This window comes from Chiloscyllium plagiosum, chromosome 12 (genome assembly GCF_004010195.1).
Source record: "Chiloscyllium plagiosum isolate BGI_BamShark_2017 chromosome 12, ASM401019v2, whole genome shotgun sequence".
NCBI classification, from domain to species: Eukaryota; Metazoa; Chordata; class Chondrichthyes; order Orectolobiformes; family Hemiscylliidae; genus Chiloscyllium; species Chiloscyllium plagiosum.
Window position 1 is genome coordinate 8204160 of NC_057721.1, and position 15789 is coordinate 8219948.

General features: G+C 40.2%; 1 protein-coding gene across 3 annotated transcripts in view; it reads right to left on the reverse strand.

Annotated features, from left to right (window-relative positions):
- Positions 1-13237, reverse strand: part of cab39l (calcium binding protein 39-like) — an 81439-nt gene extending 68202 nt beyond the window's left edge. Inside the window, exons 1-2 of one of the 3 annotated variants that reach the window (XM_043700422.1) lie at positions 13061-13237; positions 4849-4948 (exon numbers count right to left, since the gene is read on the reverse strand). Coding sequence is in view for 1 of the 3 variants with exons in the window: in XM_043700420.1 (XP_043556355.1) it covers positions 12623-12653 (31 nt within the window). In the remaining 2 variants the exon portion in view is untranslated. Of the gene's footprint in view, positions 1-4848; positions 4949-12622; positions 12669-13060 lie in introns of those variants that run through there. The other 2 variants (XM_043700421.1, XM_043700420.1) reach the window with 2 other exon arrangements.
- Between the last annotated feature and the right edge of the window lie 2552 nt (positions 13238-15789).

A 15789-nucleotide genomic window follows, 5' to 3' on the forward strand; every position in this document is an offset into this window, starting at 1 on the left:
AAAGAATCCCTACAGTGTGGAAACAGGCCATTTGGCCCAACAAGTCCACACTGACCCTCCGATCCCACCCAGACCCATTTCCCTATCCTATTTACTGCACGTTTCCCCTAACTAATGCATCTCGCTTACACATCCCTTAACATTTTAGGCAATTTCGCATAGCCAATCTGCCTAACGTGCACATCTTTGGACTGTAGGAGGAAACTGGAGCACCAGGAGAAGACCCACACAGACAAGGGCAGAATGGTAACTGTCAGTGTGGAGTTTGCACAGAGGCTGGAATCGAACCCAGATCCCTGGCACTGTGAGGCAAAAGTGCTAACCACTCTATAACCTTGTATATTTAGATCCTAACCCCAACCATCCTGCAACATGACTACTATATCATAATCTCTCATTTCAATTTGTGCCTGCATCTCATTTAATTTGTTCCTTATACTCCATGCATTCATAATTAGAACTTTTTGTTTGACAATGCTCCTGTTAAGCATCTTAAGATGCTTTATTTTCAAGGTTTTGTATAAATGTAATTTATTGCTGCTGTAAAATTAAATAGCTTACAGGTCAGAGAAGTGAGAGGAGAAAGTGGGTGGGGGTTAGGAAGAGATGTCAAAAAACAGCAAAATGTTGGGCAAGTTCATTCAAACTAATCTTCACCTGCAAATCTTACAATTCTCTCCACTGCATCCAAAGCAATAATCACTTTAGATAGGCTTGTATCTGTAATTTCCCTCACAGCAAGTCATGACTTTGATCTGAATTATAACACAGATATAGAACAGGAGTACTGCAATTCCTTTCTAACACAAAGAATTTTTTAACTCTGAGGATATGAGTCAGCCCACCCTTGCTCAGTACTCTGTACAAGTTAAAGAATACCACTGAGACCAATTATCTTCCCCCTCATCTACTGAACAGAGTGTGAAACAGACAGAGAGAACATTCTGAAGTGGGGAAAGAAAAAAAAACAAGAAGAACTGAACAATATTTTCAGATTTCTGGAAACTGATAGCTATGATGTTTTCTTTATCTATGATCAATTAACTTGCTACCATCCCCAGAGGGATTGAACATTGTCAGATACATTTGAATTCCTGATGACTCAAAGAATTACAAGACAAGATTTCACACAAACTTTTAAAGTAGTAAACAAGCTAAAATAAATGGTGGTTAAACATTACTTAGTAGTCAAATACTGTAATACACAGAAATAAATATTGTATTTGCATTTTAACACTTGAAATTCTTTGCTACTTTCACACATGCCAGATTCTCAACAGAATTACAATCTTTACAGGAACCAGTCCAAAGTTACTCCCAATTTCCAAAAGATTCACTTTTATTTGTTTGACCGAGTTTAACATCCTGTGACCCAAGGCCAATTCCCTGAATCTTCTGAGAGATAAATCCCATATATACATCTCGTACATGGCCTACTCTGGCAACGTTTTCCCTTGGCCTCTTCCAGTGTGCTTCAATGTCAAGAATTCCATCTTTTTGACGAGAGGTCTCCCTTTTTGCATTCAGTTTTGTAGCTAACAGAGAAAAATTCCTTTTCTTTCTGCTGACTGCAGCAGCTACTGGACAGACAGAGACACAAGGATAGAAGTTACTTCCCTCAAGCTGCCCCGAGTCTCACAGAACAAAAACAAATTCTGGAAACAAAAACCAAGGTGTTAAAACTGGTACATACATTTCAACTGCCATTGACTGGCCTCTGTCCTATAATAACCAGGCCAAACCAGCAGCTGGACATATCGTCTCTTTGCATTAATTTTAACTCAAGGTCAAATGTAAAAGAGAAAATTTAAAATCATCTTATGAAATTCTCTTGTTTGCAACATATTCAAATGATTAAAGTTTAAAATAGTAAATATGTAGAGAGCCTCTAGTAATACGCAATTAGATCATTGTCCTCAAGCAGAGTTTAAAACATATCATTGCACAGAACAGAGATGTTCCACTTTTCATCTGTGCTTTGTTTGACAGGAATACTTTGATATTAGCAATAGCCCCCAAAGTTGGAAGATGTTCCATTCCACAGCTGAACACAAACAATGGTTAAACATGCTTGGTACAAAAATCTCAAACACTTCATGAAGTCCAACTTGCTAAGAATAGAGCATTTTTAATTTGTACTTGGTTTAAAAAGTCATTCACAAACTGTAGTTAGTTTCGGATAGTGAATTGTTCAATGTATAATGTGGGAATCTTAAATGATCTCATTAAAAGGCATAACTAACTACAGTTAAACTTCACCAATTATACCAACAGAAACATTGAAGCAGTAGAAATGGCAAAAAGCCATCAAACTTGTTTAAAAGATTGCACACTTTAATATTCTGCACTCTTCATCACTCAACTTGTATTATCTGGAGTGGTATAAAATTCAAGTCTGGGTTGGAAGTTAGAACTGAGTGAAAAAAAAATCAACATTTTCTAAGATGTTTTTTTTTCTGATCGAAATTCTCAAATCATCAGTCGCCAAAGTTAACTTCACAATTGGAACTCTCAATCTCTGACCCATAACTACCACAGTTTCCCTACTGTGATTACGTAGCTGTTTTCCCATTTTCAAAATGTTCCATCGGCATTTCTCTCACACCAAACTTTAGGCTTAGAATTCAATTCTCTGATGCTGTGCCAATTTTCTTTTGGATCAGACAGACAGTTAATCCAGAGATTACTTCTGTGGTCTGCTCCTTAATTTAGCTTGTGGAACAAATTGCTCAACAACAGAACTCTCCCCTGATCCATCACAGAGTCCAATGCTCAAACTATTGCTCAAACTCTAATGTTGAAGTTCCTCAAACTACAATCACTGCAGATCTGGTAGCTGTGCATCATATTAGTATCCATCAGCTCCTACATGCCACACTTGTGGCATTTCATCTGCCATTCCATCTCTATTACAGGTCATTTGACTAATGAGAGTTTTTAGTTTTCAAGTATAGCTCTATGATTAGTAATGCAACGAAATAATTTATAGTGCTCTACCTAGACAGGACTGGAATACTCAGAATTGTGCCAAAATGTCCCCAGGCAGTCAAACTATTTACATTTAAATAGGAGGTTAGACAAATGCAATAGGATGTTATTTAATAATAAATAAATAAATAACATCACAAGTACAAATCAAAAACCAAATTCAAGATGTTAGCCACCTCAAAACTTAAAGTGAGCAAATGAGCACGAGCAATAGCAGAAACACTGCAGCAAGTTTACGACAGAAATGTGTTGATGTGGAAATATGGTGACATGTTAAAGTGGCAGGCAATGAGAAGCTCAGGGTTTTTGTGACAGTCAGAGTGCTGGTCATCTGTAAAGTGATCACCCAGTCTGCGTGTCTTCACCCCAATGTAAAGACGACCATATAGTCAGCAACGAATATAGTAGACTACATTGAATGAATTGCAGGTAAGTCACTGCTCCATCTGGAAGGTATGTATGGGGCCTTGGATAACGAGGTGGTAGGTGGTAAATGGACAGGTGTTGAAACCTTCTGAAATTACAAGGGAAGGTGTCATGGGAGTGTAGAGAGGTGTTGGGAATGGAGGAGGAATGGATCAGAGCATCTCAGAGGGAACAGTCCCTGTAGAATGCTGACAAAAAAGGGAGGGGAATGTGTGTCTGATCATGGCATTCCACTGGAGGTGATGGAAATTGCAGCTTACAATTCTTTGTATGTGGAGGGTAGTGGGGTGGTACGTGAAGACCAGGACTGGAATCAAGATTTTCCCCACGTTCATTGGAATCTGACTTGTACAGAATTACAAGCAGCTTTGATCATAATAAAGTGGGTCCATTGGCAGGATAGAAATTTAAGAGGGATTTGTACATCTTTTAAATAAATGACTGGGTGGAGACCTGGACATATACATTTGAACTGCTGTCATAAAGTATATTACACAGGTTAAATTTCAACAAACAATAAATACTAGAGCAGCTGAAAAGGTCAAACCTCAAATATTTTTATTGGTTCAGACAAAGGGTAGCACTGTTGCTGGTGTCTGGGTAACCATTAAAACTTCTGCTGGACCTTATGAAATTTGAAATTACAAACAATTTTGTAAATTATTTGGAGAGTAATCCAGGGAGGAAAGAGGGGAAAAAAAAACGATCGAGTCTATTATGTTAACACATTCATGAGACGCTATGACCGACAGTATTGTCAGAACATAGTGTATTTAAAATTGTGAATGAAATGTTCTTATTGTCAATATAATATTGAAATAATTATAGAACCATTAAAACTTCTACTGTACCTTATGAAATTTGAAATTAGAAACAATTTTGTAAATTATTTGGAGAGTAATCCAGGGAGGAAAGAGGGGAAAAAAAAAACGATCGAGTATATTATGTTAACACATTCATGAGACGCTATGACCGACAGTATTGTCAGAACATAGTGTATTTAAAATTGTGAATGAAATGTTCTTATTGTCAATATAATATTGAAATAATTATAGGAAGAAATTCTGATAGAAATTAAAAATGCCACTAAAAGGAGGCACCTCTTTTCATGTTTTTCTTTGGGTGGAGGAGTGATAAATGTTTATTTTACATTATCATTGGCAATTTGGATTTTCCAGTAGAGGACAATGGATTTTTGGTTTCGGTTCTGTGAAAGTAAACTTTTTGAAAAAATGAAAGGTCAGAAAGTCATTTAGAGCAGTGAACCAATTACATTATTTACAAGAAAACAAATGATTTCAGTCAAGTGACCAACAACATAGCTGTGGCATTAACTGATGAATTGCTTACAATGTGTAATTTTATGACCTACAGAAAAACAGACAGAGCTATTCATAGTTTTAAGCTCAATTCAGGAAAACAGTTGCAACCTACCAGAAGGGCAGCATTTTTTTTAAAGTTGTATTGAAATCTTAAAAATGGAAGTATATAGTTTGTAGAATCTCCAAACTGGGAGTTTGTAGCTGTCTCCTGGCTGTAAGAATCAAAAAGAAATACAGGCCCTCAGAACTGGGAATAATCAATTAAGTAAGGAAGTGAAGATAGGTTCACTGGGATTGAACAAAAGATATTGTTGGAGAAAAATGGTTGAATCTTTTTGCTGATGTTAAGATTTTTTCTAAACTGCTTTAATAAGTTTCTTACATACAAATGCTGCATATGTTCTTTTGCAAAGAACACTGGCAACCTTCTGTGAATATGTTCAATGACTAACAATAATTAAGCTGAAAAAACAATTTATGATCCATCAAGCGAGGCTTTACTCTGGGATCACATTTGTCCAGTATTACAATGATCTGGGATCATAACACAAAGTATAAAACAAATCAAACTCGAATAAATCCTGTACCATTGAGGAATTCATCTTCACCATTGTTAACAGAGTAATACTAGCAGAAACCTGGATACAAATTCTTTGCTTATCTTCTTGGCAAATAATTTCCCTTGCACTTAACCGAGTTAAGAGGGCCATAAACGCTACAATTCTACGAAGACTTGTAGTGCATCATCTTTAACATATAAAGACCTTCTGTAGAACATAACAAATCTCGGGAAAAATGTGATTTTTGAAAGTGTGAAACCATCACCTTTGCACTCCGCCTAAAAAATAGCCAAATTTAATCCATCGAAAAAAATATCAGTCTTTCCAACTCTTTGGTCGATTTTGGGTAAGGCACACGAAGAATCAAAATATGTCCTTTCAGCAAAAAACCCTCAGCAACCAAGATCAACAGTCTTTTAGTTCAGACTAAACTTCTGTTCCACCACCGAACTCACCAGATAGCCTCCTCCTTCAAAGACCACAATTTCCCCTCCCATGTGGTCGATGATGCTTTCCAGTACGTCAGCTACTTCCTACACCTCCGCCCTCAAACCCCAGCCTTCCACCCGCAACAAGGACAGAATCCCCCGGTCTTCACTTTCCACCCCCTTTACCTCCTAACCTCTGGATACATCATCCTCCGCCATTTCTGTCACCTACAAACGGTCCCCAGCACCAGTGATATATTTCCCTCCCATCTCTATCCGTTTTCTGTAAAGACCATTCCCTCTACAACTCCCTTGTCAGATCCACGCCACCCTCCAGCCCACACGCCACTCTTAGCACCTTCCCTACCACTGCAGGAATTGCAAAACCTATGCCCACACCTCCCACCTCACCTCTATCCAAGGCCCCAAAGGAGCCTTCCACATCCATCAGAGTTTTACCTGCACTCCCATATGTTATTTATTGTATCTGTTGCTCCTGATATGGTCTCCTCTACATTGGGGAGACGGATGCCAACTTGCAGAACCCTTCAGAGAACATCTCTGGGACACCCGTACTAACCAACCCCACCACCCCGTGGCTGAACACTTCAACTTCCCCTCCCACTCCGCCATGGACACGTGGGTTCTGGGCCTCCTCCATCGCCATACCCTAATCGACACCTGGAAGAAGAACGCATCATCTTCCGCCTTGGGTCCCTCCAACCACACGGCATCAGTGTGGATTTCACCAGTTTCCCCATTTCCCCTCCCCCCACCTTATCCCAGATCCAACCTCCCAAACTGGGACTACCCTCATGACTTGTCCATCTTCCTTCTACCTATCCGCTCCACCCTTCTCCCATCCTATCACCATTACCCTCACCTCCAACTACCTATCACATACTCAGCTATCTTCCCCGCAGCCCCAAAGCCGTATTTATCTCTCAGCACACCCAGCCCACAGAGTTCATTCCTGTTGAAGAGCTCTTGCCCAAAATGTCTATTCTCCTCCTGCTGCACTTCTCCAGCAACACACTCTCAACATATGCACATAAACCAATCTCAATATTTCAATTAATATATACACAGTGTTGGGCATCATCCATGTTATTCTTTCTGAAATTTGATGTATTATGGCCAGTATTATTAACGATAAGCATAAATATTTAGCTTTTTTGAGATGAGTATCTGGATTTAGGTCTATCCTGAATAAATGATCATATCACATTACTGTCATGTAACAGGAGAACACACAATTGGATGTTATAACCACAATTTAATGAATACTTGCATTTACAAACTTTAAACCATATGAAATATACAGAAGTAAAAAATATTATTCATTCACTCGGGTTTTTTTTAAAAACTTACTGAACACAAATATAATGTATTAAAGAAGGGCAAAAGGACTTGACATTGAAGAATAAGAACAGTTTTCTCTTTCTCCTGGCTTTTGTGTTTTGTCTTGTACAACTGTGAATAAAGTATTTAATGCCTTGTGTAACAAACAACAGTTAACTGTGGCTTTGTACTTACATCTCACAAATACCACATGGATCAGTTTATACAGGCAAAAAAATCTGCAGGACAGATTATTCTATTTAACAACAAACTGGATAGCAACCAAAACTGCTTCAGCATTAGCAGGCAGGTGTCAGCTGTGGCCCAGTTGGTACCACTCTTGCCACAAAGTTTTAGTTTCAAATCCCTATCCAAGATTTGAGCATAAACATCAAGGCTGACACACCCCAGTGCAGTACTAAATCAGTGCTACATTATCGGAGGTACCATTTTTGGAAAAGATGCTAAACTGTGACCTGTCTTCACTCTCAGGTGCACGATGCAAAAGAACATATTTCAGAGTGGTAGTAGTGGAGTTGATCAAAATGCATTCTTCAATCATGACGAAAGCAGATTGTCAAATCAGCTCTGATGAAGCGTCATATAGCCTCAAAACGTTAGCTTGCTCTTTCTCCATTGATGCAGACTGTCCCGTTATGATCTCCAGCATTTGTTGCTTTCAGTACAGACTCTAGTATCTGCACTAATTTGCTCCTAGAATATCACATCTTTATGGGAGTTTGCTCTGTGCAAACTAGCTGCAATACATTCTCCAACAGTAACTACACTCCATAAATATTTGAATAGTAATTGTTTCAAGTCATCTGGCAGTCATGCACGGCAGTAAATAAATGCAAGTCTCTCTTTTTCTTCAAATTAAACTGCTACCACTGTCTGCAATAATACAGAGGTGACATTCTAATCTGGCAGTCAATACCTGCACTCTGGAAGAAAGCATTGCAAAGCCTACCCTCTAAAACATAATTGGATTATTTGGTTGCCATCAGGGACAACAACTTCAGTACGATATCAAACTGTATTTACAAAATGCTTAGAAGTCTGTCAGATCTCCAAGCTACTTCTTCAATGTCCCTACAACCATGAGTACAGTTTGAATTCAGCATGTACATTCTGTAGGATGAATACAGTAGTTAGTCCCAGTGCTGGGTCTGGTCTTTGAATCAAAAGGCTGTAGATTCAAAATCTACATTGAAATACAATCTTAGGCTGACACTCCAGTGGAGTACTCAAGGTGAGGAGTTTTGAATTGACTTTATATTGAGTTTCAGTCTGCCCATCACATCGATATTAATGTGCACTTTAAAAGAGCAGAAGGGTATTTGGTTTCAAAGGCAACATTTACACCACCAAAAACATGGATCATGTGAATATTTAGCTCATTGCTGAGCGTGAGGCTTGTTGTGCAAAAGGATTGATGGACTTCTTGCATTACAATTCAGTGACTACAGTTCAAAATGACTTTGCTTGCTATGAGGCACTTTAGGATGTCCTGAATTCATTTATCTCTTGTATTTACAGCTTGCACTTGATTAACAGTTCTTAACGCAATCAATCATCCTATGGTACTTCACATAAGCACAAAGAAACAGAAATTAACCTCAAGCTGTTGAAAGGTATTTAGGATGGGTTATGAAAGGCATGGTTAGAGAAAAAATATTAAAGCTAGGTTAAAGAATTAATATCAAGGCCCAGCTTAAAAAAAAGTGAGAGAGATTGAAGTAGGGAATTCCAGATATTAGGGCAAGAAGTAGTTTAACAGATGGTCTTGATCCTAATAATAAAGTCCATCAGTTTGCTCCACCTGTTAGATGCAAGGATGGGGGAGGGGCAAGATGTTTAAAGAGAACGGGAATTATTTTATCTCTCTATGATGACCATGGTATACTAAGCGCCTTGGGCCAAGGACTGAAAGGTCCGATAATGAATAATAAATGACAAGACCTATAATTTGTTAAATATGGTGAAATCAGTGCTCCTTGAACTTGGAGGTGTAAAGATGATAGAATCATAGAAACCCTACAGTGTGGAAGCAGGCCCTTCAGCCCAACAAGTCCACACTGACCCTCCAAAGAGTAACCCGCCCATACTCTTTCCCCCCTACTCTATATTTAGCCCTGACTAATTAACCTAACATACACATCCCTGAACACTATGGGCAATTTAGCATGGCCAATTCACTAACCTACACATCTTTGGACTGTGGGAGGAAACTGAAGCACCCGGAAGAAACCCACGCAGACACAATTTGCAAACTCCATACAGGCAGTTGCCTGAGGCTGGAACTGAACCCGGTCCCTTGGTATACTTGGGAAATAACAAGGATGGGGGAAGGGAATGGGCCAAAGACTAACGCAAGAGGTGAGAGGATGATTAAAACTGATCAACAGCTGGAAACATATTCTCATTAACACCCAAAGGCGAGACAGCTTGGAATTTGAAAGTGCCATTCTAAGTGGCTTAGGGAAACATTTTTTCATGGAGGTTATGAGTGGCAAGTTGCAACGCATACAAGATAGTGAACAGAGATATGAATATGGGGATCTAGAGTTCACAAGGAAGAAATTAAACAAAGACAGGAAAGCACTGCAGAGCAATCATCCTCACAGAATACCAGTTTTTGATTGTTTATTACATTTAGTTAGCAGTTTCTGAATATTAGCAAAATACTAAATTCTGCTACTGCTCTATAAATACGTGGAAGTGAATGCACCCAAGGTGCTACTTTATTGACAGTTTCAGAATTGGTCAGAAATAATAATATTCTGAAAATAATTATCACTCCCTCAGAAGTATTAAAGAATTAAAGGGCAAAGGTAGAACTCAGTCATCTTCAGGGAGTAATTGCTTTCAAAAGTCTACAGCACAAAAATCTCTGAAAGATTGCATATGGATGCTTAAAAGAAATTAGTCAGTTGCATGCAAAAGAATATTCCGAAGTGCAAGTGAGGAAAGTGGGATTTCACTGAATAGTTAAAAGTGGAGAAAAACACTGGTAAATTTGCTTGATATGTTATATCACATATTTTGTGTTATAATGTTGTATGTACGACCAATATCTTTTTGGAAGGAATAGATTTGGCTCATTTAAGATCTACAACTTATTTTTTCAAGTTTTCTATCCTTCTGTAATTAAAGCTGTTGCATCTTTACTGTAAACTGTTTTGTGTTTTAGCTCAAACTTCAGCTTCAAACTGCTGCTCCAAAAACAAAACTAACATCGCACCACCATCTACTGCTTCACATGCTATCACAGGGATGAGCTGCGTCTCACTGCAGCAGCTGCAATATGTAACAAGTGCATTCATAAATTCATAATTTATCTATGACAGCCTAGCACGTCAGACAAAAAAGGGGTCTCCAGCATTTTAGCATTCCCTTAGTACTGCCCTGATGTGCTCAAGTCTCTGCAGCAAGGTCTGAACAGCAGTATTGATAACAGCAGTTACATTGCATTGCCACTTCTCTTGGTTCCCTCCTCCTTTAGGGAGGCACAAGCTAGAAGGGAGAAAAATAACCTTTGCCTGTCACACACCTTCTGGCAGAGATCTAGGATTTGCCCTCACTACAGTAAACAATGCCTGGTCTAAAAGGACAATATTAGAAAAACACAGACTGCTGAGATATTTTGAACTTTTCTGACATGTATCTTTGCACAAACTCTGGATTCTAATCACACAAAAGTTCACGTTGGGCAGCTGCTAATTTCTTAGAACTAGCAAAACTGCAGTAGATTATAACAGACTTGCCAAAAAGGAAGACAATTTCCAAATTACCTTCACATTGAAAAAAAAACATAAATAGAGCTGTGCTCACTTTTCCCATTTGAAGATGTTTGCTTAGATTTAGTACTCAACCAAATAAAATATTTGGCACCAGGTTTTTTGTTTTAATTCTCTCAAGTTCATTCTGTATAAAATGACATTCATTTTTTTTGAAAAAGAAATATGGAATGCAGTGACTAGATCAATTCCTAAATGTATTGCCCCCTCTCCAGGTTATTTCTGATTTCAAATGCTTTAATGTCATGACCAAAGACAGCAGTCACTCCTCTTTCATGGCATCACTTTTATTTATACATTAAGTAAAGGGGTGGTAGTGGCAGCAGCAGCAGCAGGATAAAGCTGTAATACTGGTTCACGCGAACAATCTACAAGTTTTTCAGAGAGAATTCCTACAGTGGGGAAACAGGCCCTTCAGCCCAACAAGTCCACACGGACTCTCCAAAGGGACCCATTCCCCTACATTTAGCCCTGAGTAATACACCTAACCTACACATCCGTGAACACTATGGGCAATTTAAGTTTGGCAAATTCACCTTACCCACATCTTTGCATTGTGGGAGGAAACCTACCCAGACACAGTGAGAATGTGCAAACTCCACACAGACTGGAATGGAACTCAGGTGCCTAGCACTGAGACAGCAATACTAACAACATGAGCTACCATGCTGCCCCAGATGGGTGTGATTGATTGTCTCCTGTTTCTCGGGGGTTGGTTTAGATTGTGATATGCGGGACAAGAATAAATTAGCAAGGCAAATGGTATGTATAAGAGTAATGCAGGAATTCTACAAGATTTTTACAGGAATTATACAAGAATACTCTCGTCTCAGAGGCAGAGCAATGAACATTCATTAGTTTCATTTTTGAGGTGAAGCTGCTCAATGTATAGTACTGCCCCTCACACATGCTCTGACAGCAAGTGACATCAGCACATGCACAGAACTGTGCAGAGGCTTTGACACTGACATCAGCGCATGCGCAGAATAAAGTGTACAAAACAATAATTGCTGGAATCGCACTATTGTGAACAGAGGTAAGCATTCTTGAAAATACCACTCACTAATTCTTCAGCGATGTAATAGTCAAATCACAATGCCAAAATACGGTTCATATGAGAACTACCCATATTAAAAAAAACACACAACCATTTCTCTTGTCCTGTCCATAATCAAAGTAGGTATGTCACACTTATACAACAGTTAAGCATACCAACGATCCACAGATCATGAAACTGGTAAAACTTTAATTCCACATCATCTGTATTGCTTGTCTTTCAACTGGGAGCAAAGAAAATTAGGAAACAGACCCCCTAATAGGTGTAAAACGTCGATTCTCCTGCTCCTTTGATGCTGCCTGACCTGCTGCGTTTTTCCAGCAACACATTATTAAGCCATAAATATGTCCAGCCAAGCTAAAAGAACTGATTATACATCACTACACTGGAAAAATGAACATCTGCATATTTCTGTTCCTTTGTGGATAAGACAGACTCTGGAGTTTGGCAGATATTTATACAGGCAAAAGTGAGGACTGCAGATGCTGGAAATCAGAGTTTACATCAGAGTGGTGCTGGAAAAGCACAGCAGATCAGGCAGCATCCGAAGAGCAGGAAAATCAACGTTTCAGGCAAAAGCCCTTCATCAAGAATCTGTTTATAGAGAACGACTGTGACATGCAAGATCTGGAAGGATCAGTCGGATTTTCTGTTTTACAAAACACCCCGGAATGTAACCGAGAGCTTCACTAAGTTTTACCTGGGCACAGAAAACGTGTCCGGGCTCCCATTTAACGCGTTAGTACGTTATCAGCTTGAAATCAAGTATTCAAACCAAACGGGAAAAAGTGATCCTGCCATAAAACATGTTTCCAGAAATAGACAGGCATCCGGAAAATAACTGATCGTGAAAGCAACTGACAATGTCACCAACTTCTATTTTCAATGTCTGTGCTGATAAAAGTCAACCAGTTACATAGAAAACAGTGAGAGGTTGCAAGCGAACGAACAGTAGTGATTTGCAGCCAAAAGCAATGCAGTCAAAAAGTCTGAAGACCTGAATGCAGCAACAATGCACAAGTTCTTAGGGTTGCTGCTGATTGACAAGTATATGATGAGCATGCGCACTAACTTCACCCGCTGAAGGCCCAATCGTCAATCTGTGCAAATCAAACTTCATTGCAGTCGGGACACCGACCTGTTTTTAATCTCTTCTTTTCCGGCAACAACACAGCGACCAAGTCGCCAACACTTTGCCCTCGCTCTAGGTTACGCGGCAGAGCAGCAAGAAAAGACCAGTCACACCAACAGCAGCATCTCGCTCACTTCCGGCTCGTTCTATTGTGAAGCGGCGATCGCTGACCGTCCCTGACGTGATTGCGTCACCGAAATCTGTGCATCACGCGTCGCACGTCTCCAGTTCCTGCGCATGCTCTGTGACGCCCAGTGACGTGAGACGTCGCGAGCCCATGTGATTATTCCACAAGCGGGTTTTGTAGATGGCGCGACAGGGAGAAGGGGAAAGTATTGTTAATGTGAAAGTTAATGGAGATGTGTGTCACACTGTTAGGTCTGACCTCCCATACATGTGCAATTCATGCGTGACCATGGCCGGAATGTTCTGTTGCTAAATGGCTGGTATCTTTGAAACTCCCATAGGCGTCATCCTTCAGCAGTTAACCAAACATTATATATTTGTTCGACCACCAGCAACCAGAACCTGGATCCTGAGGGACACAGTCTACACGCCAAACTCCTTTTGCATTTGGGAGACAGTGGGGTCCGCAGATGCTGGAGATCAGAGTTGAGAGAGTTGCTGGAAAAGCACAGCAGGTCAGGAAGCATCCGAGGAGCAGGAGAATCAATGTTTCGGGCTGGAGTCCTTCATCAGGAATTTCCCTTCTCCTCGGATGCTGAGCTTTTCCAGCAACACACTCTCAATTCCTTTCGCATTTGACCATGCAAGGACACTGCATCTTGAACCAGATTTGGATGTGAAAGTGAGGGCTGCAGATGCTGGAGATCAGAGCTGAAAATGTGTTGCTGGAAAAGCGCAGCAGGTCAGGCAGCATCCAAGGAGCAGGAGAATCGATGTTTCGGGCATAAGCCCTTCTTCAGGAATGAGGAAAGTGTGTCCAGCAGGCTAAGATAAAAGGTAGGGAGGTGGACTCCAACCACAAGGGATGAACTCAGATTTCTCCAGTTTCCTCATTTCCCCTCCCCCCACCTTGTCTCAGTCAAATCCCTCGAACTCAGCACCGCCTTCCTAACCTGCAGTCTTCTTCCTGACCTCTCTGCCCCCACCCCACTCCGGCCTATGACCCTCACCTTGATCTCCCTCCACCTATCGCATTTCCAAAGCCCCTCCCCCAAGTCCCTCCTCCCTACCTTTTATCTTAGCCTGCTGGACACACTTTCCTCATTCCTGAAGAAGGGCTTATGCCCGAAACGTCGATTCTCCTGTTCCTTGGATGCTGCCTGACCTGCTGCGCTTTTCCAGATTTGGATGTGCCAGTGTTGGACTGGGGTGGACAAAGTTAATAGTCACACAACACCAGTTTCCAGTCCCAACAGTTTTATTCGGAAACCCGAGCTTTCAGACTGCTGCTCCTTCATCGGATGGTTGTGGAGTATAAGATTATACGACACAGAGTTTATAGATTAGATTCCCTACATTGTGGAAACAGGCCCTTCAGCCCAACCAGTCTATACCGAAGAAGTAACCCACCAAGACCCATTTCCCTCTGACTAATGCACCCAGCATTATGGGCAATTGAGCATGGCCAATTCACCTGACCTGCATATCTTTGGACTGTGGGAGGAAACCGGAGCACCCAGAGGAAACCCACACAGACATGGAGAGAATGTGCAAACTCCCCACGGACAGCCGTCCAAGGCTGGAATCAAACCTGGGACACTGGTGATGTGAGGCAGCAGTGCTAACCACTGAACCACCATGCCACCCTATAGCAAAAGATTATAGTGTGATGCCACTGAAATGATATATTGAAAAAAAAACAGGATTTTAAAAAAAGTCTTTCATCTTTTAGAATGACCGTGTTAGTTTCGGTCCTTCCATACGTAAATCCCAGAACTTTTTCAAAAGTTACATTTTCAAGTCAGCTCAGATAATGCATTGAAGGTGTGAGATTAAGGTCTATGTCCCAATGTTCAGACAGATGCTATTTTTAAAGTGGGATTTACAGAATCTTATGTGGACTTATGCAGTTTTTGAACAAAATAAAATGTAATTCTGCAAGTACAAATTCATCCCACAAACTATATGTGTGTGTGTGTGCAGGGGAGACAGTGAGTGTGAGCAAATCAGTCTGAACTTTGGGACACAGACAGACTTTAACCTCACACCTTCAATGCAGCATCTGAGATAAGTTGGCACCTATTGTTAAAGCTAACTTGAGAGCTTTAGAGAGTTACATCCTCATTAAGAATGTGACTTTTAAAAATGTTCTGGGATTTACATATGAAAACTAACATGGTCATTCTAATAGATGAAAGACTTAACAAACAATCCAGTTTTTTTTCAATAAATCATTTCAGTGGCATCACACTGTAATCCTTTGCTATAAATTCTGTGTCATATAATCTTATACTCCACAACCACCTAATGAAGGAGCAGTGGTCCGAAAGCTCAGGCTTTTGAATAAACCTGTTGGACTATAACCTGGTATTGTGTGATTTTTATCTTTAACCAGAGCTATGTAGTAACAAGGATATGTCATCGAACCGATAATTGGCATCCAGAAGTCACAAATACACTGTTGAACCCCTTGTCCTTGTCCGTTGTGCACCCCATCAAAGTGTGTTTCCAAGTTTGTGGTGGTCTGCTCCATCCTCTATAATCTAGTTACAATGAGAATGCAGCCATTATGTATTCATACACCATCTCAAGAAGAAAAGTACAAAGTG